Below are 27,988 nucleotides of genomic sequence, written 5' to 3'. Positions count from 1 at the left end.
ATGAAATTCACATATTGATCTGGCCCTCCCCACATGAGAATTATCCACATATACAGAGGCACTCTCTCTTTAATCTCTTTTACACATAGCTCCTACCACCGCATCTATGAAACATATGGTAAGTTTATTTCATATCTTTAGAAACCTCCATTTTAACCTCTTAAATTTTCACTGGCATTACTCTATACTGTCATGTCTTTTGCAATATTATCTTTTTAGTTATGTATGAATATATTTGTTTTTATTCCTGTATGTGAAGCCTCTCCTTGCCAAATAAAGCAGGTATAACCTGACATTGATTTAACACTACTATGAATGAAGAAGGCAGCGATTTAAAAAAAAACATGTGTGTTATGCATGTGCATAAATATGTGCACATCTCTGTGGTTAGTTACGCTCAAGATTAAAGGGATAAAACAAATTGTACCTTATGGTTTTACATTTGTAAATAATGTTTTGAGATACTTTGCAACATATGTGTTTACAGGTCTTTAGAATGAATTTTGTTTTATTTAATCTCAAAATAATTCTATTACTTGCCACTTACAGAATATGTTCATCATGCATTCCTTGTTCGTTGTTTAGATATCGTTTTCTTTTCTAATATCAGGTTATTTAAAATTGTTATTAAATTTGCACCAATGTCTTCAAAAGAATATTTAAAGAAAGATATTGACCAAGATATCATTTTTTTAAAAAATAGAGTATAAGTTTTCAGTTCATCTATCTGGGGTTTTAATCTTTTTTTGGCACATTATTAGCTGTGTGGCCTCAACTAGTTGTCTAAAGAACATAGTAAAGCCGTATGATAGGTAAACAAGATAACATATGTGAAACACTTACTTTGACAATCAGCAGATAGTAAGCCCTGGATACATGCTAACTCTGTTACTGTATCATCGTCATAATTTATCTAGAATTGCAATGCATATGATACTAAAGTTGTTCTCATTTGCTCAACTGTAAACAGGGAATGACTCACTTAAAATTTTTTACCTAAAAAAAAATTTTTTATCTACTACGTAGGATCTGCATACAGCTTTACATTTTAGAATTTAAATCTACCACATGATTTGATCTTTAGCTTGAGCATATAGATAGACTCTGTTATTGTCTTGGACAAGAAAGGAAATCAGGAATATAATGAGTGTGTGCTCTCAGTTCACAAAACATACAAACAAAGTTGTGATAAGAAGTTGGGTCTTGTGATTCTTCTTTCAGAATTTTTTATTATGCGTATGTCAGATTACAAACCCTCAAGGGAAAAAGTGAAAAAATATACTATCACAAATAATTAAAAATCTAAGTGCCTATATAATTTTAAAAATAGCTCATATTTCACTCAATTAAATATTTACCAATAAAATAGATCTTTTTAAAAATTTAGAAGTTGAGTATAAACCAGTTTGATTAATATATGGAGACAGATATTTTGACACATTTTTGTATACATGAGAAATTTGGTAAAATTCTCCATACCAAAAAAAAAAAAAAAAAAAAAAAGACATGCTTTTGGCCCAGAAATTTCATTTTCTGCTGTTTACTAGTACCCAAGTGCATAAAGTCTATGAATATGAATTTTTAGTATTATTTTTCTAAGATCAGAGAAACAGACAAACTAAATTTCCATTAAACATGAGACTGATTATTTAAAAGACAATACTGCATTTATCATGGAGTATTTTTCAATAATGGACAAAAGAGAGTTTACACTATCCATGATATGAGAATATCTCTGAGGCATCTAATGTTAAAAGAGGCAACTCGTATAAAGTATGAGTCACTGTATTAGTCCATATGCATATGTATAGAAGTTTAAAATTCAAAAAAAAATTAAAAGGATTGGTACATACATACAATGGACAACTACTCAGCCATTAAAAAGAATGAAATAATGGCATTTGCAGCAACAAGGATGCCACTATAAATTCTAATGCTAAATGAAGGAAGTCAGAAAGAGAAGACAAACACCATGTGATATCATTTATATGTGGACACTAAAATATGGCATAAATGAACCTTTCTACAAAACAGGAATAGACTCATGAATATGGAGAGCAGACATGTAGTCACCAAAGGGGAGGAGGGAAGGAGTGGGATGGCCTGGGAGTTTGGGGTTAGTAGATGCAAACTATTACATTTAGAATGGATTAACAATAAGTTCCTACTGTACAGCACAAGGAACTATTCCAAACTCCTGGGAAAGATCGTAATGGAAAATAATACAAAAAAGAAATTTTATATATATATATATATGTGTGTGTGTGTGTGTGTGTGTGTGTGAGTCACTTTCCTATGCAGCAGAAATTGGGACAATGTGGTAAATCAATTATACTTTAATAAAAAATAAAATAAAATTCATAAAATTACTTAGGTGGGTAGTAGTGGGGACATACTAAACATAGGCCCCTTCTGAGGTATAGAATTGGTGGTGGAATGAGACCTCATTTTATAACTTTTTATAATTTTCAATAATTTTTACTTGTTGATATTACTTTAATAAATCCTCTAAAATAAAAAATTACCAATGATCACCATAGCAATCATTTATTAAACAAACACTATATGTCAGGCTCTGTGTTAAGTCCTTCATATTACCATGCTCCATCTTCATTAACAATTCTGAGAAGGAGCTATTTCCACTATGACTAAGAGAAGTAAGTAAGGTTGTTAGCCACATGTCATACACTTTCAGAAAGGATGAATTCCAAATTCTGACCTAAGTCCATTCACATCTATAACAAATGTTCCTCTCAAAGCAATGTATACTTATGGTATGAAAGAGCAGTATAGTAACCTCTCATTTTTGGTCATTCTTACTCCTTTCAAATATTATTTTGTTATAATCTTGAGGGTCTTCACTCATTCAACTGATTATAGCTATGAGACTGCTCTGTGCTCTGGGGATACAGCAGTGAACTAAATAGATAAGAGCCTCCCCTCCCATGGAACCAACGTTCCAGCAGATGCAGAGACAGGACAAAAAAAAAAGTCAAATATGTGTCTGGTGCTGATACGTAATCTGCAGTAACCAGAGCAGAGAATGGAAAAGGGGCAGGGGCCTGATGGGAAGGAACACATTTTGATGCCTTGTAAACAGGCCTCTGTCATGTGTTGCATACAGCTCACCTGTTATTAAGATTCTTTTATTTAGTTTTCTTCATGTTTTGATTAAGAAAATAAGAATAAGTAGTTACTATCTAATCCTCAGTCAATATAGTTAGCTCCTGCTAATATCAGGATTCCCTTTTGACTGATTCCAAACCCTGTTTGGTCTTTCAGAAAAAAAGTGTTCCCAAAGAACTGTGCCTCGCCGACATTAGTATATTGACAATTTTATCTTTTATTCTACTAATTTTGCCTAGTGCTATAGTGGATTTACATAAGGCAAGATATACCCTCCTAGAAAACCTACCCCTTCAAAATACTGCACATACGTCATCTTTTTAAAATGAAAACCCCAACATTCATTACTCAGAAATGGGTATAGCATTTTTCTGTTTTATTGTTCCAGGTGAATATTTTTCTCAAAATATAAATATACGGTTGCAGATTTTATTTAGCTATGCGTTTTCTGGGTCTTGTGCACTAAGCTACTCAGGAACTGCTGTCTATGGGAATGAATGCTTAATAGCTTCCTCTGCCTCCAGACAGAGGATTCAGATGACATTAGGCCACTGATTAATAATGATCCAAGTAAGCTCAGTGTCAACTTAGGTATCTATTTTGCATGTATTTTTTTCTGAAATACCTTTAACAGTGTTCATATTTTCATTATAACTTAACTATCTTTCAAAATACATAAGATATGCTGTTTAAAATAGGTCCTATCTGAACTCCTGTATTGGTGAGCTATTTCTGAAGTGTCACACTGGAAGGTATGTGTATTGGTGTGCATATGTGAAAATTAAGGCTGAGAAGAAAATATGTCAAAGCAGCTTAACTACAAGAGATATCCTTAATCAAAATATTAATTGAATTAGCCTTTATACTACATTTTTACTAATGGAACAAAGATAAATGGTTACAATTATAAGGAAATCATCTTTTAAAATTAACTGAAATCATCATAAATTCTTAATTGAAAAACATAAATCATGAGATTACACAGTCTATTTTTACTTCATCATAATTTAGTGGTCTGATCCCAAAATTTTATAGCATTATAATTTCTAAATAAATGTCTCAGTCAAAATATACTAGGAAAAGAGCAATAGTTGGAAAAAAGTGTTTGCATTTCCTTCCTGTTGTATAGAACAGGCTGCAAATGAAAAGATTCAACATATGCCCAGAAGGGACAGCATAAGCAATCCATGAGCACTGGTTTAAATACAGTCTAATGAATGGAATATATTTCTGCCTATTGTTTTCAATATCAGAATAATAAATTCTTGTCAAGTTTGTTATAATATGATCTACTCATTCCACTAAGAATTTCTCCTAATCTTTACGAAAGAACCTTATATTATATAAACATAACCAGACTGACTAGGTGAAATATATACTGTATATACTGCCACAACCTAGTTGATTTTTAAAGAATTCCCATGAGTCAGATGCCCATGGCAAAATGAACAACATTGCTCTTGAACATAGTGAAAAAAATAGATGTGCGCGCGCGCACACACACACACACACACACACACACACACACGGAGACCAGTAAGGAAGCAATGCCTATCACAGAAACTAGGCACTGGCTATACTACATATCTTCTTTTCAACGTTAGATTATCTAAAAGTTATTAAAAATGAAATTGAAAATAAAGTACTCTTTTGTAAAATACTTCAGTGTTTTCAATGCTGTTTATAAGATAGGATTTAGGCATAAACTCAATATTCATGAAAATGGAATTTCCTTTAAATAGTGATTATAATCTTGATGATATTAGAGAGTAGTCTAGTTTTAATTTTCAGAGAATGTATTTTCCCAATTTATTCATATTTTTCTGTTTTGACAGATATCTTACAAATGATTAGAAGAATTGATTCCTTCTGAGACCTCATCAGATCATTTCCTGCAAAATCCTCATCTTGCTGTCTACTTGTGGAAAAGGTATAGTAAAGAAAACATCTGTCACCTTCTTAGAGCTTCACATTTAGAAGGAAAAGACATCCATCAACATTCAGTTTGTAGAAGAATTCCAGACAGGGTGCATATGGTTGTGTTTGGAGGGTGAAAATCCCAAGTGTCCCAGGCTGAGGGAAGGTAGACAGTGTGAGTACAGTTAGCATGTTCTTCTTCAATAAGGTTTCGGTTTGTTAATGATCACTAGGAAGAAAATTTTATAAAGGGGGATTTTGAAGAATGAAAAATGAACGTGACAATATTTATTATTTCTACCACTGCTAGGTAGTTCATAGCCAGAAAGGAGAAGACCTAGAAAGTTTTGTAAAGCAGAAAGAAAAGCATCTGTTTATTTATAACTGGACAAGTGATCTGCTTCAGCTGCGTGTTTTCTTTGTATTTGATCTTTTTTTATTTACATAATGGTTTTTATTTTTTTATTATAGCTGGTTTACTCAGTGTTCTGTCAATTTTCTACTGTACAGCATTGTGACCCAGTTCACATACATATACAGATTCTATTTTCTCACATTATAATGCTCCATCATAAGTGACTAGATATAGTTCCCAGTGCTATACAGTAGGATCTCATTGCTTATCCATTCCAAAGGCAATAGTCTGCATCTATTAACTCCAAGTTCCAAATCCATTCCTCTCCTTCCCCCTCCCCCTTTGCTTTTCCTACCGATGTTTAAGCTTCTATTTTATGATCTCCTTCTAATAACAGAAACATACCTCTTGGGAACCACCTTACTTAGACCACATAGTTTGAAAAAAGCAGGTGCTGAATCTTAGTTTTTCCATGAACAAGAAAAATGTGCTGTGACAGAAACTCTGGGCTCATTGCTGGTGCTGTGATTGGTGCATTCCTGGCCTTATTAGGAGGTATTCTAATGCCAGTTGGAGACATGCTTATTCAGAAGACAATTAAAAAGGCACAAGTAGCATCCAGAATTTTTCTAGTCATTCTGATTCATTCTATTTTCTCTCCTTTTTGGGCTTGGTGTTCCTCTTTTATATTTTACGGCAATTCTCAATTTTGTGTCTCGAACACAAGGGTTGTTATGAACAGCTGAAACTGTGTGATTGAGAAATGCTCAAAGTGTGATGTATATTCTGTATGAATGCGCTGTAATCTTAAATCTAATATCTAAGTTCTCATTAAAAAAAATTATTTTAGTTATGGGAGTTCCCATCGTGGCACAGTGGAAATGAATCCGACTAGGAACCATGAGGTTAAGGGTTCGATCCCTGGCCTCGCTCAGTGGGTTATGGATCTGGCATTGCTGTGAGCTGTGGTGTAGGTCACAGACGTGGCTCAGCTCCCCCCGTTGCTGTAGCTATGGTGTAGACCAGAGGCTACAGCTCGGATTAGACCCCTAGCCTGGGAACCTCCATATGCCATAGGCATGGCCCTAAAAAGGCAAAAGACAAAAGACAAAAGACAAAAAAAAAAAAAAAAAAAAAAAAAACATTGTAAGCATGCAAATTAGTGGAAATAATTGCTTTTAATTGTATTCAAAGTGTATGCTGATATGCTATTGAATAAAAAAATTAAGTGTATTTTGTTAGGATATCTCTTTCAAAGTAGTTGCACTTTTGATAATACTGAGAAAAGTAAATCACATTTCATATATATGCATATATAAAATGTAAATATAATTGTGTTTAATATTTATGTAGGTACATTGGCAAACTCTAGTTTTTTTTTTTGGTAAGCTGCTTTGTATAGTATGCACAATAGTATGATTGTCTTGTAAATGTTTCCTATTGAGGAAGTTTTATATTTGAATCTTAGAAAATACTTTGAGAAATGTTATGTACATATAAGTTGACTCCAGTTTTACCTTTGAAAAACTGACTATATATATATATAGACTTTGCACAACAAGCTAGAATATAGTTTTCACCCCAGTTCCTTCCGATTCCTCTGGAATTCCTTTTCCTGCCAAAACTGTTATCTGTCTTATCCATTTGATCATGTTTGACATCTTTTCTTAGTAGGAATACAAAATAATTGTATATATTATGATCTAAATATTGTCTCCTTCCTTGGAATTTCCAGTTATCTTACTATTTTTAGTATAGTTCAGTCGAGACAGATGGGCGATTGTAAGGTAGGAGTTGTCTAACAGTGTGAAAGGGAATCAGCATTGTTCTACACCCTTTCTTCTCTATAAACTGTTTCTGTTCTGTATCTTCTGTGAAGATAAAACAGGGTCCAACAGACAGACTATAACTTATCTTTTGGAAAAATCTTCAGAATAAGGATGTACAATAATCTTCCAGTGCACAGCATTTTAGACAAAGATATTTTTTCTGATATGTAATTTATGTTCAGTAGCTGAATACTGATCATCTATTTTTATTATTATTATTCAACAATATTAGTGCATATAGACTGTTAGATTGCACAGGAGGTGTTAGCATCTATTTTAACTGTTGAATATTTATCTCCAAGTTCATAATAATTAATCTTGAGGAAATAAGAGTTCTAAGGCATCAACAGCTTGCTTTTGTACAGAGGCTAAGGGAGAATAAAATAAATTTTTTTTCATCAACATATACAAAATTTTATTAGGAAAAGCATATTTAAATAAAACATACAGACCTGAATTGAATTCTAGAATTGAATTCTAAAATGTGGAATATGGAACATAAATGTCATTTAGAAAGAGAATTTCTCAGAGTATTCAATAACTTCAGGATGAAGGTGAGACAAGTTGTATTTTGAAGTATAAAATTCTGAAAGTCTAAGAAAGGATGCAATAAAATTGTCAAAGATCTGATTACTACTATAGAAATGGGGTAGAAATGCAACTAAGTGTTGTGAAGAGGGAAAGAAGAATATAGAAAATGTGAGAAAAAATAATATTAACAAGAGAGATAGAAAGACAACGACATGTGTTTAGGTTTAGGAAGCTTTGGGCATCAGGCAGAATAACATTTAATTAATGGTATGATAGGTAAAAGTAGATGGTGTAAGTTTTCGGGTAGGTGTCAGATAGAACAAAATCTACATTTAGAGACTAATATCAAATATACTATATAATAATATACTGCATAACAATATCCTAATATACCATATCTTACATTAACATGCTAAATAATAAAGCATCTATTTAGTGTTGCTAAGAGATTCATATATACTAATCATTTAATCTTTACAAACATCTATGAGAAAATTCTATTATTTTGCCCATTTTACAGTCACAAGACTGTCAATCAAATTGCCAGTTCACCTCGCCAAAAGGAAGAAGAGTCAGTTTCCAAACCTAGGCAACCTGAAAGCAGAGAGTGAATGAGGTGCACAGTCTTGTACTCTGTAATTCTACAACACAAAGTATTGGAAAGTAAGGAGACCAAACCAGGAAACCCAGGAAAAAACTCTGTAGGACATAACCACTTTCAAGGAGAATTTAAAATGCTGTTGTAGTTTGACATAACAAAAGGCACTCTGGCCTGGTGTGGGGAGCACACAGAATTGAAGGGTGATGGGGTGCAGAATTGAAGGGACTGAATAGGGAGAGAGGAATAAAAATAACAAACTGCAAGATGTGTACCTGAGTTATTGATAGGAATCTGTATCTTAGGAGAAAAGGAGAGAGGTTTTATAAGTGTATATTTCAAAGGTCAGAGCTCAGAGAAATTTGATGATTACTATGGAGATTACAGATAAAAGCAAATAGACTTGCTTTCTAGAGAGTTTGAAGGTAGGAATAAAAGAGCAGAGAAATTACTAAAGGATTTGTGCATTCAGGGGTAGGTAGGAAAACAAAAACAGGAAAAGGAGAGCAATGATTTTATATAATGAAATGAAAACAAGAGTAAGTTTTTGGAAGTTAATGGGAGGTGGAACTCAAGGAAATAGAGAATAAGATAACTTCAGGCAGATGAAAATTAAGGAAATAAGAGAATATGGGCACTAATGATTAGGAAAGTATAATTTCAGTAGGATAATAAGCAGGAATGAAATAAATAGAGTGCTTTTTCTTGTTTTTGAAATGAGGGTTATCTGCAGTCTTTACACTACATTGTAATCCAGCTGAATATTCACAGACTAAGACATCATTAGAATCCCTTCAGGGGTCAGGGGTCATGGGTACTTTAAAGACTAAGGCTGATTTTGCTCTCAGAATTCCATAGAGCCACATAACCCTGTCCATTTCAATCACATAAAGATGCTGGAACTATTTTTATTTAAGTAAAACTATATCATTTTTATTTAGTTTACAAAAGTATTTTTTAAATGATATTGGCATATATACAGAGATATATACATATATCTATATATCTGGCATACAGTAGAAATATATATACTCCAGTAGAAGTATATATACTAATATATATGTCTGGAATGCGGTAGAAGTCAATCTCTGAATTACGTGTAAACACAAAGAGCCAAGTCTTACCTCTGCTTCGGAAGCATTTAGGTTATGCTAAAATAAATGCTGTTACTTTACAAGTGTATACAAGTTCTAGTTTACTATTGTTTATTTATTATTGAAATTCATTGTAGATTGCTCACATTTTTTAACTAATAGCAAATTAGGAAAATCATTACTTGTATTCAAACACCATAAAAACTTGAACTGTGAAATTTTAAAAGATCAGAAAATCATCTCGTGTTGTAATCTAAATTTTTAAAGTATAGAATTGGGACTCTGTGATACCTACTGGTTCTAAAAGATGACACCTAATACCAGCATTTGAAAGGGCCGAAAATACCTTACAATTTACTTTGTATATACTTGGATGTATACATATACATACAAAAATACTAATTTCATGTATTTCAACATAGTAATATTATTCATTTCCATATAATATATACAGTATGTATATATGTATTTATACATATATATGAATTATATATTTACACATTTTCAAAGGGTGTTTTCTAAGGATTTATGACTTTTAAAGATTATAGCTGAAAACTCTCTTTCCAGTATTTTAGACTATGACTCCTAGTAGATTTGCGTGGAGCTAGCAGGTTTATGTAATCTTGCTAGAGAGACTAAAAGTCAGTGGCATGAACTGCTACAAATGTGGAATGTAGAAATTATCAAAGGACTTCAGAAAAAGGTCAAAGTTCAGGCACCATTTACAAAGGATAATTTACTACTTAACATTGTTAATATCACTTGATAAATATTTCATGAATATGGTATAACGCAGACCATTTTAAATGAATATTTATTTAATTTCCCTATGATATTAGATATACAATACCAAGAAGGGATTTGAAGATTTTTTTCCAATTAAAAGACTAATATTCAAACATGCCATCACTTTCTTCCCCCATTCTTGAAAAACATGAACTTTTAGTAGCAAAATAAAAGTTTTCTGATAAAATAAACTGAAATAATTATATTTGTGCATTAAAATTTTTAAATTAGAAGTCCATATTTAATAATAAGTTAATTTATATTCATGTAAATTTTATAATATATGCTTAGATATTTATAGATATGATAAAATAATTTATAGATTTTTATAGTTTCTAGATAGCTCTAAAAGAAACTCCTGAAGTGTAGGCTATTAAAAAATTGTAGTATTCTAAATTTAATGACAATGAGAACATGAAACTACCTAAATCAAATTGTAAATTTAAACAGCAGTATAAGATGAATTAAACACTCATATATTTGTATATTAATTCCCATAATAAAATCACTTAAAATGTTTTAAGAAGCAGCAGGTCAGCCTATGTAATCTTCTTCCTCCAGTCCAACTTTAATTTTCATGCCAAATAAAAAATCTCCCACTTTAGCTTCTTACTTAAACTCTTGGAAGCTAATTTCTGAGTTTCAGAAACAAATGTATTTCACCAAATTTTATTCTGAGGTAATTGATGACTTGATAACCTGAAACTAAAACCACTTTTGATGTTAGAGTAACTGCCACTGATACTTGAATTCACTTTTTCTCCCAGTATGCACATATATATATGTGCACAATGCTCACATATAGGAGAAAATTTTTTGAACGTGGGGAAACTGCTTGTAACTGATCCTAAGCATAACAAATTGTGGTAGTGAGTGGAGAGGATAAGGACTATTTTCAGTATGTTTCTGATTCTTAGGGGACTTGTGATTTCACTGGATGGAGAATAAATATAAAAATGATGAAATAGCAGAAAAAAGTGTCATAGGATTTTACATGAGTTATTGCCACATGACTGGTTTAGACAATTATCCTAGGAGAGAAGTAGTTAAAGAAATCTGGGAAGTAAATGAGATTAGAGTTCTTCCTCTAAAGGGAGGATAGAATTTGAATTTTAATAATAACCAACATCTATTGAATGCTTTCTCTGTGCTAACACTGTTCTAATTGTTTACATTTAGTAATTCCTATAACACCCCTAAGAGATAAATATGTAACTAAATGATGTTCCACTTTGATTTTCAAAGATACTAATGTCATGTATTTCAACCTAATAATATTATTCTTATTATCCCCATATTATAGATACGGAAACTGAAGTACAAAGAAATTACACAACCTGCTCAAGTTTAAATGGATAAAACATGACCAGACCCAGACTGGAGAGCAAACTCACAACCTCTAGTTTCATTGTTAACCACTGCATTCTAGGTTCTGAGTGAAGACAATGTACTTGGTCAGGCTGGGAGTAGGATGAGGAAATCTACTCAGAGATTAAGATATGCTATACATGATCCTGTCCCTTGGTCCTCTGCAAGATTCTTGAGACATGGGACAATGTATTTTCTATTACGTACCCTACATAGTCCACACCATAGGAGGATATCAAGGACATTTTAGCAGTTACAGTGAAGTTGCCCATCATGTTGGTGAAGAGCTATATTTCCATAGCAGCAATAATCAAGTGATCATGTGACTACATAGAAGATATTACTGCCCCAAACATGTGCTTTCAAATGAATGTAGCAAGGTTTCTAGGCTTTCAACCCAGCTGGAGACCATGTCCTGTGAGAGTCATCAGGCTGGAATCCAATCATTACCATGCGTGGATACTCTGAATACTTAAAGTCAGGGACAGATACTGCTGTTCGTATCAGCCAAGTGAGAGAAACATATAAGTTATATTAACTTTTCTGTATACATAATTATCAATTTTGTACTTCACGTTTAGCAAAAGTTTTACAATATAGGCCAGGCAGTACAAAGTCAATTTAAAATCAAAGCCTCTTATACTCACAGTGGCATAAATACTTTGATTCATTTTAAAATTAGAGGAACTTATGATATCTTTATCCTTGGTACTCAAAGAGGCTTATACAATTTTCTAGTGCATATGTTAGTGTTACATTCTGAGGAAATGCATTCCTATTTTGTACTATTCAATATTTTTCTTTTTTCTTTTTTTCTTTTTTTTCTTTTTTTTGGTCTTTTTGCTATTTCTTTGGGCCACTCCCGTGGCATATGGAGGTTCCTAGGCTAGGGGTCGAATCGGAGCTGTAGCCACTGGCCTACGCCAGAGCCACAGCAACGCGGGATCTGAGCCGCATCTGCGACCTACACCACAGCTCATGGCAACGCCGGATCCTTGACCCGCTGAGCAAGGGCAGGGACCGAACCCGCAACCTCATGGTTCCTAGTCGTATTCGTTAACCACTGCGCCACAACGGGAACTCCCTCGATATTTTTCTATTTGTCTATGAACAATTCATGGTGTTAAGGAAACTATACAAAATTTTATAATTACAAGAGAAATGCCCTGATTCTCCATTATCTACTTCTATATTATCATACAAAATAGAATCAGACATCTGTTTCTCTAGGACCTAAAAAAATGGGTGGGATTAGATGATCCTAACTCAACCTGCTGATAATTTAGTGCCTTCATTTCAAAAGTGTTTCGACTTTCACATTTAAAATAATAATAATAAAATATCTGGAGTTCCTGTCATGGCTCAGCAGTAACGAAGCTGACTAGGATCCATGAGGATGTGGGTTCAATCTCTGGCCATGCTCAGTGGGTTAAGGATCCAGCATTGCTCTGTTTGTGGTATGGGCCAGAAACTACAGCTCTGATTTGACCCCTAGACTGGTAACTTCCATATGCCATGGATACAGCCCTAAAAAAGACCACATAAATAAATAAAATAAAAATATCAGGATCAACAAATAAGACAAAGTGATTCATGGCCTGTAGAAGAAACTCATGATAGACTTGCAAGGTCTACTTAAATGAGATGCACAAGCATTAGAGTTAGGGAGTTTTCTGTTCTGTCACATATATTCTATCACAATCCCTTTTCAATTCCATAAACATTTGAGTTCTACTCATTAAGAACTGAAAATGTCTTGAGAGTCACATGATAAATAATTGATATTGTATTTGTCCTTAAGATTCTTATAGTGTGAGAGTAACCATGTATATGTGTGTATGTTCCTGTGAGTTCTCTCCTCCTCAAGTCGCTTGTAATGGGGTAAACTAACATAGTTTTCAGCTTCTATATATATTTCAGCTATAATACCCTCATCATTTAGGGTAAAAACTTTTACATTTACAAGAATAGCCATATTACTTTATATGCAATTTTGTCTTATTTTTGACCTTGCTACATAAATAAGACTTTTGAAGAGCAAATAAAAGTTTTTCAAGGCCAATTATTTGCAAAACGTAAGAAGTTCTCACATCACATTAGCTGCTTCCTTGTATCAGTGTAAAAGGATTGCAACAGCACAGGATTTTGTAAAGGCATTTTAGTTGATGCCTTGTTCTTCTCTAAAGAATTCCCTTATTCTCTGCATTAAGCAATAAAGTATCCTGAAGAAATGAAACTTAATTTGACTTCTACCAAGTAAGTGAAGAGGTGACAGGAAAAAAAAATTAAAAAAATAAAAGCCCAGTGTATAAGAGGACTAGCTTAAGGGTGGAAGACTAGGATCCTTGTCATGATTCTACTTGTCTAGGTTACCCGTGGGCCAGCCACCTGGTTTCTCAGACCTCAGCATGCTTTCCTAGAAAGTGTGCTTAACACTCAGTGTCTTTTTCTGATCCGTCATTCTACAAATTGCTGCTCCCAGTTGAAGGAAACAAGCAGTCCCATAGCCCGGAAGCACAAGAGCCAATTTCTCATGTAGTGTTTCCTGATCCTGTCATTGGTATTTTTTTATTTCCCTATATTCATCACAAGAGGCATCAAGGATTTTTAATGGATTTTGCAGAAGAATAATAGTACAACTTACTTATTTTATCCTTTTATCTAAAAAATAGTAACCTAATATTAATGTCTTAGACTATTCTCATTTTTGGAAACATACTGCTAGGCTGTTGCAAATGTATTAAGAGTCGGGAAAGCCACATTGAGCAGGCTTTGGAAGGGGAGACATCAAATGTGTGTTTTTCTTAATGTAACAAGTGCTAGTGATCTTCTTCCCTTGAAGTGACTAACTGCTAAAGAAATAGAAAAGGCACTGAAAACCACTAGGTTTTTATCTCATTTTTTTTCTTTTCTGCCTCCTTAGTCCAACTCACTGAGGGCAGAAGAAGAGTTAATGGTTGACCTGATAAGAATTTTTGGGGAAACTTTTAATAAAAGTTGCTTAATAAATCATGTTAGAAACTGTCACAATATTGCCTTAGAGTCACTCTAAAGTTTGCCAATGGTTGGCCTTAAAATCAGCAGACATGTCTGCAGCATTACACAATGATTCTCTCTGTAAGAGGTTAACTGAAAGAGACTGCTATAATTTGTTGAAAACATTTTTGTTGTGAGTATGTGGCAGTTTGCAAAGGTGCTTATTTAAAAGGTCCTTTAGCTTGGTCCTTTCATTGATTAACTAAAGGTTTTATCTCCCGCAAGTGCCCATATTTATTACAAAAAAAAAAAAAATCGTTTTCTTTTTCATAGGAAGCTGTCCTTGAAGAAGGTACAATTGCTTTTAAAAATTGGGTTAAAACAGGCACAGAAGTTTACAGACAGTTTTGGATCTTTGATGTGCAGAATCCAGAGGAAGTAGCAATTAATAGCAGCGTAATTAAAGTTGAGCAAAGAGGTCCTTACACGTACAGGTAAGCAAGTCGCCATGGATGGGTGGCACTCTTTCCTTGACCATAAATATTTCTGAAAAGTTTTCATTTAACAAATGCCATTGTACTGAAATGTACTTACTAATTTCTTGCCACTAATATACATTGAAATTTTTTCTGCCTACCTAAAATCCTAACCTAAGGATTTAATGATGATAAGAAATGCAGATTTTTATTATGAATTTGCCAGCATTAATTAACTTCCTTAGATTTAGGAATTTACAGGTGCTGTACACTTACAGCATATATTGTCAACAACTCAAAAATATGCATTCAAAATGGAAAAAACTATCAAAATTTTAAAAACCAGAGAGTATTTTAAAAAGACTAAAATTGAATGTGTTGGTTATATGAGTGGTTTTCAAAGTACAGCTCCTGGAACAGTACTATCAGCATCACCTGAGAAATGCAAATTCTCAGGCCCCATCTTAGACCTAATGATTCAAGAGAACCTGGGATTAGACCCTGGTAATAAGTTTTACAAACATAATGGTTGATTTCAACACATAATTTTGAGAATCCCAGGAAGAAACTGATTTTAATAGCTATAATACCTGCTAAGGGTTTCTCTTCAAACTAATTTGTATTAGTTTGGAGAGAAGCCCAGGTTGTATGGGTGTTTTTATTTATTCAGTAGTTTTATTCTTATCTTTTCCTCATTACTGGGACTAAATAAACTACATCTTTATCTCATATGCCTTAATAGTTTAACGTACTTTTTAAATAGAATTTTAGGTTATTAGAACTAGAAGGAAATAATTAACCAGAACATTCATTTTGTAAATTAAAAATTATAAAAACTGATACCAGAGCATATGAAATGATTAGCATATGTTCACACAAACTTAGAAACTGATAACTCTAGATTTTATAATAGACTTTCTCCTATCTAAAATACAGAGTGTCTTTTCTAACTATCAAGTAGGAAAAGAGAAAATTGAGATGCTGAAAATCCTAACTTTATCCAAGTCTAGAAATATATTTAAATTATCTATATGGGAATAGAGTTAAGTCCTAATGCATCATTTGTTATACAAATGCTGATTTTTCCTCAATAATAATTCTAACTAGGTAAACACTGGTCAATCATGTCATAAAATTTACTATTTGTAGTGATTTCTTATAATTCAGTTTTACTTGCCCATTTGTTTTAATTTATAATTATATATTTTATTTCCTCTCCATGCATTATGTTTCTAGATTGACAACTTACAATCAAATATAATGAAGTAACAGTGCTTATGAGGGTAATGCCTGCTGCCTAGTATCATGATCAATCAGTTGCAAAGGCCTATTGACTATTCTGTCCTAGTAACTATCCTCAAATTCCCTGTCTCCAGGAACATGTCTGTGACTATTCACAACTCTGTCAAATAAAAGTTGATTGTCCTTGTTACAGAAAAAAGTCTTACCTTTGGAAATACTTTGATTTTCTTCATGGTCTAATAGTTCTTATATTATTATCAAAAGCATATATGAATATCTAAACTCCAAAAATATGTTGTAACTATGATATGTACCTAGGAAAATCTGGAATTCACACATGACCTAATAAGAATCAAAGCATAATTGTTTTAGAAATCATGACTAATTGAGCTAATTCACGTAAGGAAAGAGAATACTTATTAGAATTTGAGAATTCATCACAGATTGGGGGTATTATGATTGTTTGTCTAGAAAGGGTTATGTTTTTACTTTTAAGTGTGTTAATTGGGGTGTGAGAAAACATACACATGATATTGAGTCCTATCCTAGTCCTGCTCGGAGAGGTGACAGCTAATATAAATTTTATTCTTAGAGGCTTTAACCCATGTCTCTAAGGGATTCAAAGGGGGTGGGATAGATATAACTGATTTATTTGGAAAAGCAAAGAGGGGAGGGTCGGAGAAGAGAAGTTGGATTTGCAGCTAAAGTATATCAACAATAAACTCTTTATCTAACAGAGTTAAAGGATTTTATGATCAACCACGAGTCATCTTGTCTCATGATACCTCCAAAAGGAGTCCTAGTGTCTGCTCAGATGCCTTAAATAATGAGAAAACAAATTTTCAGAAAAAGTTAATAGTTTGAGTCTTCCATGTGTTGAGGTGAACCAGCCTCCCCATGAATTGTACTCTGAAATCAGTTGAAACTGGAAGTGGAGGAGGATGTCCTTCCTCAAAGAGAACCAAAGGCTTGTTTGGCTTTTGACTGTTAAAGTGACCTTGATGGAACTTTGATTGACAGGGCATGACAGGGGTCAAAGCATGAAATTGCCTGGATTGAGATCCTAATCATACATATTCCAACCCACACCATCTCTATGAAGACCTAGTAATTCTTCAGAGTATTCTCAGATCTACCATAAAACATTTTTTTAAAAAAACTTTATTTTGGCAGGATTACTTAGAAAGCAGTCCTGGCCTAAATCTGAGGTAAATTCCTCTCTTTGACCGTATTAGTTTACATTTTCTAAAACCCTTACATATTCTAATTTTCAAATAAAACTTGAGTGATTATGTTCTCTTTTTAAAAATGTATTCTGAACAGGTCACAGCTTGAAGGATTTCTCTCTTAGTGGGTGCCATCTACTGATAGAATGTTTTAAGTACAACAAAGTATGTAGGTGAGAATTATTTTTCTATTATTTCAACAATTATATATAAATGCTCCTGAAGATTAAACTATTTTCATTTTAAATGTTAGTAATATATAGTATAATTTAAAAATACAATCGTATAAGAGAAAATAGTAATTGACTAGTAATAGACTGTGCAGGGTACTATTTCAGATTTTTATATTCTTTGTTATGTTTACAGTACTCCAAGAAGAATAAATAAGAAAACATTGAAGAAACTCTGTTAGAAATAAGATATATTTCTATCATTTGTGAATTTTCTTTTAAAATGATTAATTTATTCATTCAAAAATGTTTATTGAGACACTGTGCTTAGGGATGAAAAACACTCATGTTTATCCTACAAGAATTTATATTTTTATTATATATGATTGAAATCAAGTGTGTTTTTTTCTGTTTTGTTTTTATATTTCGGTCCCATTTTTTATAGTTTTTATCTTAGGTAACAACAGGTCACTGCTGTAACCTTATGTAATAGACATTCAGATATGTGATAGAGCAATGAATAATGTAACATTTATATCACCTCAGAAATATATTGTGCTTGTAAAAAATTGTTTTCCATAATAATCACCTTTTACTACATTCCTAAAAAATAGTTGATACTTTGCCTAGAAATTTTAGAGGTAGGAGAATAGAACTTACAAATATTCAATAAACATGGGGAATGATGGAGGGGAATTGATTTGCAAAGTGGAAGTTATAATCCATCAGTTATCTTTAATCTCATTAAAATACTGGAAATTATTGAAAAGTCAGTGCAAAAAATGCTGTGCACTTTGAACAGTTGTTCTAATACTAAAAAAACATGCCTTACACTTCCTTCTCTACCCTCTCCACCTGACACTTAGGATAAAAGCTTAACATTTGGAGTTGTTGGCATGGCTCAGTGTTTAATGAATCTGACTAGAAACCATGAGTTTACAGGTTTGATCCCTGGCCTTGCTCAGTGGGTTAAGGTTCTGGCATTGCTGTGAGCTGTGGTGTAGGTCACAGACGTGGCTCAGATCTGGTGTTGCTGTGGCTCTGGCGTAGCCCAGCAGCTACAGCTCTGATTGGACCCCTAGCCTGGGAACCTCCATATGCCACAGGAGCAGCCCTAGAAAAGGCAAAAAAAAAAAAGACAAAAAAAAAAAAAAAAAGGCTTAACATTTGAGCATAGGATGCAAACCCTTTTATGTTTGAGATCTTGCTCATTTTGGTGGTTATATGTCTACCACTCTACTTCCTCTGACTCTTTAAACCAACACTATTGAAATATTTACATTTCTAAAACCATACCACATTTTTACTTTTTATCTTATACATGTTACATTCTACCCTGTTTTGCCTAAATAAACTTCTCCTTGTCATCAGACCACTTATGTATAATTATATTTTGTCCATTATACCACCATAACCATCCCAAACATGTTTGTCTCTGTTCCTTGTTTTCACGTAGACTCTGTGGAAACTACAATAAAAACACATATTACTTCTCCCCATTGCTTCCTTAAATGCAAATTTAAGGAACCTCTCCCTTCTCTAATTAGCTAGAGTCACAGCATTGGCTTATTTATCATTTAACCTACTTGTTGAACATAATTTCTAACATATGAAACATACTCAACAATTATTTCATGCATGAATGGATGGTATTTGAGACTTCATGTTCACTTGAAACAATTATTTTGAGTTTTATATATTTGTTTTTCAGAGTTCGTTATTTAGCCAAGGAAAATATAACCCAGGACCCTGAGACCCACACAATCTCTTTCCTACAGCCCAATGGTGCCATCTTTGAACCCTCACTATCAGTTGGAAGAGAAAGACACCTTCACTGTTCTCAATCTGGCTGTGGCAGTGAGTAGACAAACAGCAATATTATTTGTTTTTTAAATACTCTAGAATCCACTGCAAGTAATCCAATAATTAGAACTATCATTAGATATTCTTTATTTTGTCATTTTTATAAAAATGTGTTCTTATGGCATTATTTTGAGTGACAGTCACTTAGAAAGACAAGATCATATCATTACCAACTGCATTAGAAGACCACTTACACTACTGTCATGAAAAAGTCGGATGTAACTTTGAAAGACTCCTCCCTATGGCTCACACTGAGGCAGAAAAGCTGGAGTAGCAATACTCATATCAGACAAAATAGACTTTAAAATGAAGAATATTTTAAGGGACAAGGAAGGACATTACATAATGATCAAAGGATCAATCCAATTAAGAAGATATAACAATTTTAAATATCTACACACCCAACATAGGTTCACCACAATATATAAGGCAAGTGCTAAAAACCTTAAAAGGAGAAATTGACAATAACACAATAATACTGGGGGACTTTAACACCCCACTTACAGCAATGGACAGATCAATCAGACAGAAAATCAATAAGGAAACACAGGCCCTGAATGAAGCATTAAACCAGATGGACTTAATAGATATTTATAGGACATTCCATCCAAAAGCAACAGAATACACATTCTTCTCAAGTGCACATGGAACATTCTCTAAGATTGATCACATCCTGGGCTACAAATCCAACCTCGGTAACTTTAAGAAAATTGAAATCATATCAAGCATCTTTTCTGACCACAATGCTATACAGCTGGAAATCACAAGAAGAAAAAAAACTGCAAAAAGCACAAACACGTGGAGACGCAACAACATGCTACTAAAAAACCAATGGATCACTGAAGAAATCAAAGAGGAAATTAAAAAATACCTAGCAGCAAATGACAACAAAGATATGACACTCCAAAACCTATGGGATGGAGCAAAAGCCATTCTAAGAGGAAAGTTTATAGCAATACTAGCCCACCTCAGGAAACAAGAAAAAGCTCAAAGCAACAAGCTAACTTTATATCCAAAACAGCTAGAGAGAGAACAGACAAGACCTAAAGTTAGTAGAAGAAAAGAAATCATAAAGATCAGAGCAGAAATCAATGAAATAGAAACAAAGAAAACCATAGAAAAGATCAATGAAACAAAAAGCTGGTTCTTTGAAAAGATTAACAAAATTGATAAACCCTTAGCCAGACTTATTGAGAAAAAAAGAGAGAATACTCAAATCAATAAAATTAGAAATGAAAAAGAAGTAACAATGGATATCACAGAAATACAAAGGATCATAAGAGACTACTATATGCAACTATAGGCCAATAAAATGTGAAGCCTAGAAGAAATGGACAAATTCTTAGAAAAGTACAATCTTCCAAGACTACACCAAGATGAAATAGAAAAGATAAATGGACCAATCACAAGAACTGAAATTGAAACTGTGATTAAAAAACTTCCAACAAACAAAAGTCCAGGACCAGATGGCTTCACAGGCGAATTCTACCAAACATTTAGAGAAACTATTTCAAAAAATTGCAGAGAAAGGGATACTCCCAAACTCATTCTATGAGGCCCCCATCACCCTGGTACCAAAACCAGACAAAGATTCCACAAAAAAAGAAATCTACAGGCCAATTTCACTGATGAACATCGATGCAAAAATCCTCAACAAAATACTAGCAAATCACATCCAACAATACATTAAAAGGATTATACAGCATGATCAAGTGGGATTTATCCCAGGAATGCAAGGGTTCTTCAATATTCACAAATCCATCAGTGTGATACACCACATTAACAAACTGAAGGATAAAAACCATACCATCCTCTCAATAGATGCAGAAAAAGCCTTTGACAAAATCCAACACCCATTTGTGATAAAAACCCTTCAGAAAGTGGGCACGGCAGGAACCTACCTCAACATGATAAAGGCCATATATGACAAACCCACAGAGAACATCATTCTCAATGGTGAAAAGCTGAAAAAATTCCTGCTGAGATCAGGAACAAGACAAGGATGTCCACTCTTGCCACTACTCTTCAGTATAGTTCTGGAAGTCTTAGCCACAACAATCAGATAAGTAAAAGAAATAAAAGGAATCTAAATTGGAAAGGAAGAAGTAAAACTATCACTATTTGCAGATTACATGATACTACACCTAGAGAATCCTAAAGATTCTACCAGAAAACTGTTAGAGCTCATCCACAAATTTGGCAAAGTTGCAGGATACAAAATTAATACACAGAAATTGATGGCATTTCTATACACTAACAATGAAAGAGCAGAAAGAGAAATTAGGGAAGTAATCCCATTTACCATCCCATCCAAAAGAATAAAATACCTAGGAGTAGACCTACCTAAAGAGACAAAAGACCTGTACTCTGAAAACTATAAGCCACTGATGAAAGAAATCAAAGATGACACAATAGATGGAAAGATATACCATGCTCATGGATTGGAAGAGCTAATATTATCAAAATGACTATACTACCTAAGGCAATATACAGATTCAATGCAATCCCTATCAAATTACCAAGGACATTTTTCACAGAACTCGAACAAAATAGTTTAAAGTTTGTTTGGAAGCACAAAAGACCCAGAATAGCCAAAGACATCCTGGAAAAGAAAAATGGAGCTGGAGGCATCAGGCTCCTGGACTTCAGACTACACTACAAAGCAACAGTCATCAAAACTGTATGGTACTGGCACAAAGACAGAAATATAGATCAGTGGAACAGGATAGAAAGCCCAGAATTAAACCCATGCACCTACAGCCAACTATTCTACAACAAAAGAGGCAAGGATATACAATGGAGAAAGGACAGCTTGTTCAATAAGTGGTGCTGGGAAACCTGGCCAGCCACATGGAAAAGAATGAAATTAGAACACTCCCTAACACCATACACAAAAATACACTCCAAATGGATTAAAGGCCTAGATATAATACCAGACACTATAAAACTCTTAGAGGAAAACATAGGCCAAACATTCTCTGACATAAACGACAGCAACATCTTCTCAGGTCCACCTCTCAGAGTATTGACAACAAAAACAAAAATAAACAAATGGGACCTAATTAAACTTAGCTAGGAAAATATAAATGTTTTAATGTCTGCTTCTTTGTTTGAAATCTGATTCAGTAGCCTCAGCATCAACTGCCAACTTGTTAAAAATGCATAATCTCATATGCCAATACAGACCTACTGAATCACAATCTGTAGTTTAACATGACTCCCAAAGTCTTTTGTCTTTTCAGTCTTTTGTCTTTTCAGGGCTGCACCCACAGCACATGGAGGTTCCCAGGCTAGGGGTCTAATAGGATCTGTAGCAACGGCCTACACCAGAGCCATAGAAATGGCAGCTCCGAGCTGCATCTGTGACCTACAACACAGCTCACAGCAAGGCTGGATCTTTAACCCACTGTGCAAGGCCAGGGATGTTGGTTCCTAGTCAGATTCGTTAACCCCTGAGCCATGACGGGAACTCCCAATAAAAGGTTTCTTATCAGGAATTTGTAAGTGCCATATGCACAAAGAAAGTGAAGAAAATTAACTTGAATTTATATTTCTCACTTAAGAAGGGTCTCTACATTGGACTAGTCTACAGAGAGAACTACTGACTTCAAATTCATCCTAAAACAAGGCTCTAATAACAAAAACAACAAAGCATGGACAAAAAGAATGAGAAGTAACAATGTCTTTTCTATCAAAGGAAATCTTCATTACTCCATTTTGCTCCGATTTCGGCTGAAACGCCCTCTTGCAACCCCCTCCTCTTTACCTCTTCTTCCAGCAACAGTATGTTTCAATTAGCCAACCAGGAAGAATGTGCACCCTGACCTGACCATGGGAAGGGGACAGGTACATCACCTGTGTTAGGGATAAATAGGGAGGGTCTTTTCTTCTTTGAGCACATGCTTTTTTGAGTACCCACACCAGAAGTAAAAAGGCTTGTTGAGATCTCCCCATGGTCATGTGTCTCATTTTCCAAAACTGACAATCCTAGCCATTCCCCAACAAGAAGACAACATCAGAAGTAGACTGCTATCCCAAGATTGTCACAGCTGACATGTATGGTTATTTGTTTTACTTCTGATTTACACTGGTGGGTTTCTCCCCTCCAAGGCTCTTATTATTGATGTTACTAGATGGGATCCCCTCACCTGGCTGGTTAAAATCTGCTCTGACCCAGACCATAAATACATTTTCATATAATGTTAACAGGATGAAAGCTTTTAAAATTTTGTTTATGACTTTACTAATACTATGTATATTATTTTTATTAACTGTTTTCACAAAATTGCTATTTCTTGCATTGCTGAATTTGTAATTGAGTCTCTGATAGAATGATATACAGTTCCATATGAGGTCAGTGATCTCTAGATATGGGAAAATGCAACAAGAGGGAATATTTTCCTGGACTATAACAGACTAAGAAGATAGGTGGTCCAGAGACTTTTGGCTACTGATAATAAGGCCTAGTCCAGTAATAGCACATTGAATTGCCTGTCAGTGAAATCTTTGCCAGATCTAGGAATATTCATTCCCAGCACTGTGGGACAAAATGGTAATGAAATGCCTCCCAAAACTATGGTCGAATCTATGACCATGGGAGAGCACTGTGAACTGAAGTTTGGAACTTGCCATCAGGCTCTACATGGAGTAAAACATGAGCCACTGCATCTGCTGACCCACAGCACCCCTGAGCAGAGTTCAGTGTGGAGCCCAGGAGTGAGGCAATCTGTACTCTGGGAAAACTGACAAGACAGGCTTTCAGTTAGATTTCAGGCAAGGATTTTTATGGGCCCAGATTCTTGCATTTTTCTCATATCTAGAAAAGCAGAAATCATTAACAGTGGCATATGCATTGGCCATTAGAAAGAAAAGGCAGAATGGAGTAGCTGTGCATCAGACATCCAAGACAATACTAGGAAATATTATGGGATTAGCTTTAGACGAGTTTAGACAAGTCTTTGTATTGCTAAGACCATAAGGTTTATGTGCCCTGTCAGACTTGAGGCCACCAGGTATTCTCAAAGCAGCATCAGCTGACAGCTGCAACCTTATATTTTAAAAGTCTCCTCTGCTAACAACAGAAAGGAGACAACATGTATAAGGACTAATAGCTCCTGTTCTTTATGTCTTAATACCACATCAAATATTAAAACCTACTTAGATAACACTACAATCCTCTTTCAACAATACCAGTATCAACCAAAATTCCAACTCTGTTTAATTTTTTCTCTTCTTCCCGTCCTCTATTGTAGGAACCTATTATGTCCAGCCACCCAGCACATCACCTCTAACCAACAGGAAGTAGCTACAGAAGAGAGGACCGTCACCCCCTATCCCATATAAAATCAGCTGGAATGACAGGTTCCCAGGAGGAAGGAGACAGACCCCTACCCAATAAATGTAACAGTTCACCTTGAAGACCTGCTATGGACATGGTCTCCAGAATTGGAATGATCCATAGAAACCACATAAATGCCCTGCAATCAGTATTTACTATGACTGTTCTTATGCAACAAATAAATAAAAAACAAGGAGATGTCAGAGATCACTGAACAGCTCAACTCTGCTGAAGGCAAATATCTGCTGACACAGAGTTCTAGAGTACAGGGATCCTTCAAAGATATTATGCATAAACTATGCTATTCTGTAAGTAGCTGCAGTATATGCAGCTAGAGGTATGCACCAGTGCTAATAGTTTCCTTTATTATTCACTAAGAGGTAGCCTTGTCATTGCCTACAGCTGCTCCTGCCTACTAATCTATATATGGCACCTTCCTTAATAAAAGTTGTGTGGGCTAAAGCCAGGGCCTTTTGTTCTCCGGAAAAGAGTGCCTCCTTGTCCCCCACTTTCAGTCTTGTGTTGTTTTTTTTTTTATATACTTTATACCATCCCTGTTCCAGGATTCCCCATTTCCCTGCAGCAAAGAACTGAGTTTGGAACTATTTTGGCTCAAAGAGCCAAGCTGACAGCTACTGCTTTTTACTAATCCTGCCTTCAGTGTATGCAGTTGAGGACTATAGTCTTTATGGAAAGATGGACCTATATGAATGAGTATAAGTAATTTGTGGTGGATAGTTTTATAAACTCCACCTCCTAAGCATTAAAAGAATTCAGTTCTCAAGGACTTCTGATACACTATCTAAAAATGGAAATATATTTGTGATAAAATATAAATATTTGTCACTTTTGATATAAACAAGGAGCAGGATTCTAAAAATGTTCTCTTTTCTGAAACTTGTTTGAAATATCAATATATGTTAATGTTTCATATTTTCCTACAGATAACTGAGTAATTATTTAAAATTAAAGATCCTATAAGATTGTGAACACTATCTGTATTGATTTTTATATTATCTATGTACAAAACTTAAACTGGCTTCTCTCTCTCTCTGCTAAGAGAACAAATTTTTCTTAAAATGTTACATTTGACAACAGATTATGCGAAGTTATTTGCCTTTAGGCAATCTGTATTTGCTTTTGAGTTTTTTTGTTTTGTTTTGTTTTGTTTTTGTCTTTTTGCCTTTTCTACGACCGCTCCCGTGGCATATGGAGGTTCCAAGGCTAGAGGTCCAATTGGAGCCGTAGACACCGGCCTATGCCACAGCCACAGCAACATGGGATTCAAGCAGCATCTGCGACCTACACCACAGCTCATGGCAACACTGGATCCTTAACTCACTGAGCAAGGTCAGGGATTGAACCCGCAACCTCGTGGTTCCTAGTTGGATTCGTTAACCACTGAGCCACAACAGCAACTCCAACAGCAAACAACATTTATACAATCCTGATAAAAGCAGTGTTAACCAGAAACTGGAAGAGAAATGGGGAAAGTGCATGAGTTTAGAATCTTCATGACCACAATGGTTCAGTTTAAATAATGATAGAAGTAGTATTACAATTATACTGATGACACGTGGGTTCTGAGTGAATATATATTTGACAATGTGTAGTTCAGGATTTAAATTTACTATATGAGCTCTAGGTTTCACTACTGTTGTTGATTCTCCAAAACCAGTTCAGATAAATATCACAAAGCTAACAAAAACCATGGCATTGGTTTGGAGAAAGGAATTATGTGTATGTACATGTATATGCCTGTGTATATAAAAATGTGAAGTGTAATTATGGAGAGTTATGTTTGTAATATTTGATATATCCAATTAATTATTTAATAACTTTCACAAGTTTCAAGTAATACAGCTTCACCTTAAGTTCTACATAAGAGTGAAAATAATTTCTAGATATTATAAAATATTTTTATTTAAAGGAAGTTGGTAATTATTTTTGGTTGATCTGTTTTTAGATAACTGGATTCATTTTACAATTTGTAAAATGGCTGTAGATCAACTTATTGGTAAAGACAACAAGAAAAACTGAGTGAGTCCATTGAATAAGTTTCATTATGATTTTAAGTATTTTCTTGTAAAAATGTAGTGTATCTATGAAAGTAAGTGGAAAGAATGTAAAACTTCAACTCCTCTTTGGCTTACAATCATTGAATAGTTATTAAATTCTTGTAACTTTTATTTGTAATTTAGAATTATATCTAGTGTATATTAAAATGGTATTTACAGATATTGAGGAATGAATCTTTGGTGGTATTTCTAATTTTATAAGCTGTCAAAATATTTCCAAGACCATAGTTTCTAGAATTCACATTTTAGTTTCCTGGATATAATTTATTAAAAAAGAAATATATGCTTAGGAAAAGTCAATCTAATTAGAAATCTGTATCAGAAAGATTTTAAGAGTGAAAGATGTCTGAGAAACAGCCAGATTAAACTTTAAATCATTTGTTGCAGGGAACAAAATCAAGGAACTTAACCAAGTTGCAAGAGCAAATTTCTGAACATTTATTTGCACTAGTATTTACTAACATTCCTGTTATGTATGTGTAATATATTAATATATATTTTTTTCATAGTTATTTTCACTGAAGAAATCTGAAGAACTATCTGGTGCCTTTTCTTTGGCTTAATGAAGTTGGTGTTTTTATCAATTAGTCACCAGAAGCTTCTTTGTATAAAAAGAAAGCTCCTGATGTTTGAAAATTGAGTATGTATCTAGATTATTGAGATTTTTATCTGTTTCCATTACTCATATGGGTGAGTTTACATGTTATGAATTATATAATTATTTTGAGAGAACAAAACCACACAGAAATGTCAGGTTTGTGTTAGTTTTCAATGTTTTTATTTTAGAAGTAGAAAGTACTCCTATCATTTTGGATTATTTTCATAATGTAGCTATTAAATACAGTCAGAAATGTTCATAAATCAAGTTACTAGTAAAATTAACCTCCTTGGCCAGGTAGAAATTATCTTAGTGAGTGCTGATGTGATGTTTATTGCTTTTATAATTTCATATTGTGCATACAGATTGAAGTAAAATAAATGAGTATACAATGAAAATTATATATGGCCTCAATAA

At 34.0% G+C, this 27,988-nt stretch overlaps 1 protein-coding gene across 5 annotated transcripts; it reads left to right on the top strand.

Moving 5' to 3' along the window:
• Positions 1-27,969, top strand: LOC106504983 (platelet glycoprotein 4). Of its 5 annotated transcripts, XR_014816021.1 has the most exons (6): positions 1-118; positions 4,962-5,056; positions 14,914-15,074; positions 17,622-17,697; positions 19,406-19,551; positions 24,810-27,969. XR_014816021.1 is itself a non-coding variant. In XM_084977319.1 (4 exons), the coding sequence occupies exons 1-4, from the start codon at positions 14,780-14,782 to the stop codon at positions 24,860-24,862; spliced, it is 378 nt and encodes a 125-aa protein (XP_084833445.1). In that variant the 5' UTR covers positions 14,734-14,779; the 3' UTR covers positions 24,863-27,969. The 5 variants fall into 5 exon arrangements, 1 of the variants encoding a protein (XP_084833445.1); XR_014816020.1 differs by lacking the exon at positions 1-118 and having other exon boundaries at positions 4,959-5,056; XR_014816019.1 differs by lacking the exons at positions 1-118; positions 17,622-17,697 and having other exon boundaries at positions 4,959-5,056.
• Positions 27,970-27,988: the final 19 nt, after the last annotated feature.

This window comes from Sus scrofa, chromosome 9, assembly GCF_054392235.1.
Source record: "Sus scrofa isolate SSC_HxYL_T2T_F1_AM1 chromosome 9, Sscrofa_HxYL_maternal_Yorkshire_Landrace_v2.0, whole genome shotgun sequence".
NCBI classification, from domain to species: domain Eukaryota; kingdom Metazoa; phylum Chordata; class Mammalia; order Artiodactyla; family Suidae; genus Sus; species Sus scrofa.
Note: the sequence above shows the minus strand (reverse complement) of the source record. Positions and strands in the feature narration are given on the sequence as shown.

What these genes read in the sequence shown, in the direction of transcription:
- LOC106504983 (XM_084977319.1), top strand. An exon ending in AGAGGTCCTTACACGTACAG is followed by an intron (nt 15,075 to 19,405) that starts GTAAGCAAGTCG and finishes TTTGTTTTTCAG; the next exon opens with AGTTCGTTATTTAGCCAAGG. An exon ending in TTCTCAATCTGGCTGTGGCA is followed by an intron (nt 19,552 to 24,809) that starts GTGAGTAGACAA and finishes CCTCTATTGTAG; the next exon opens with GAACCTATTATGTCCAGCCA.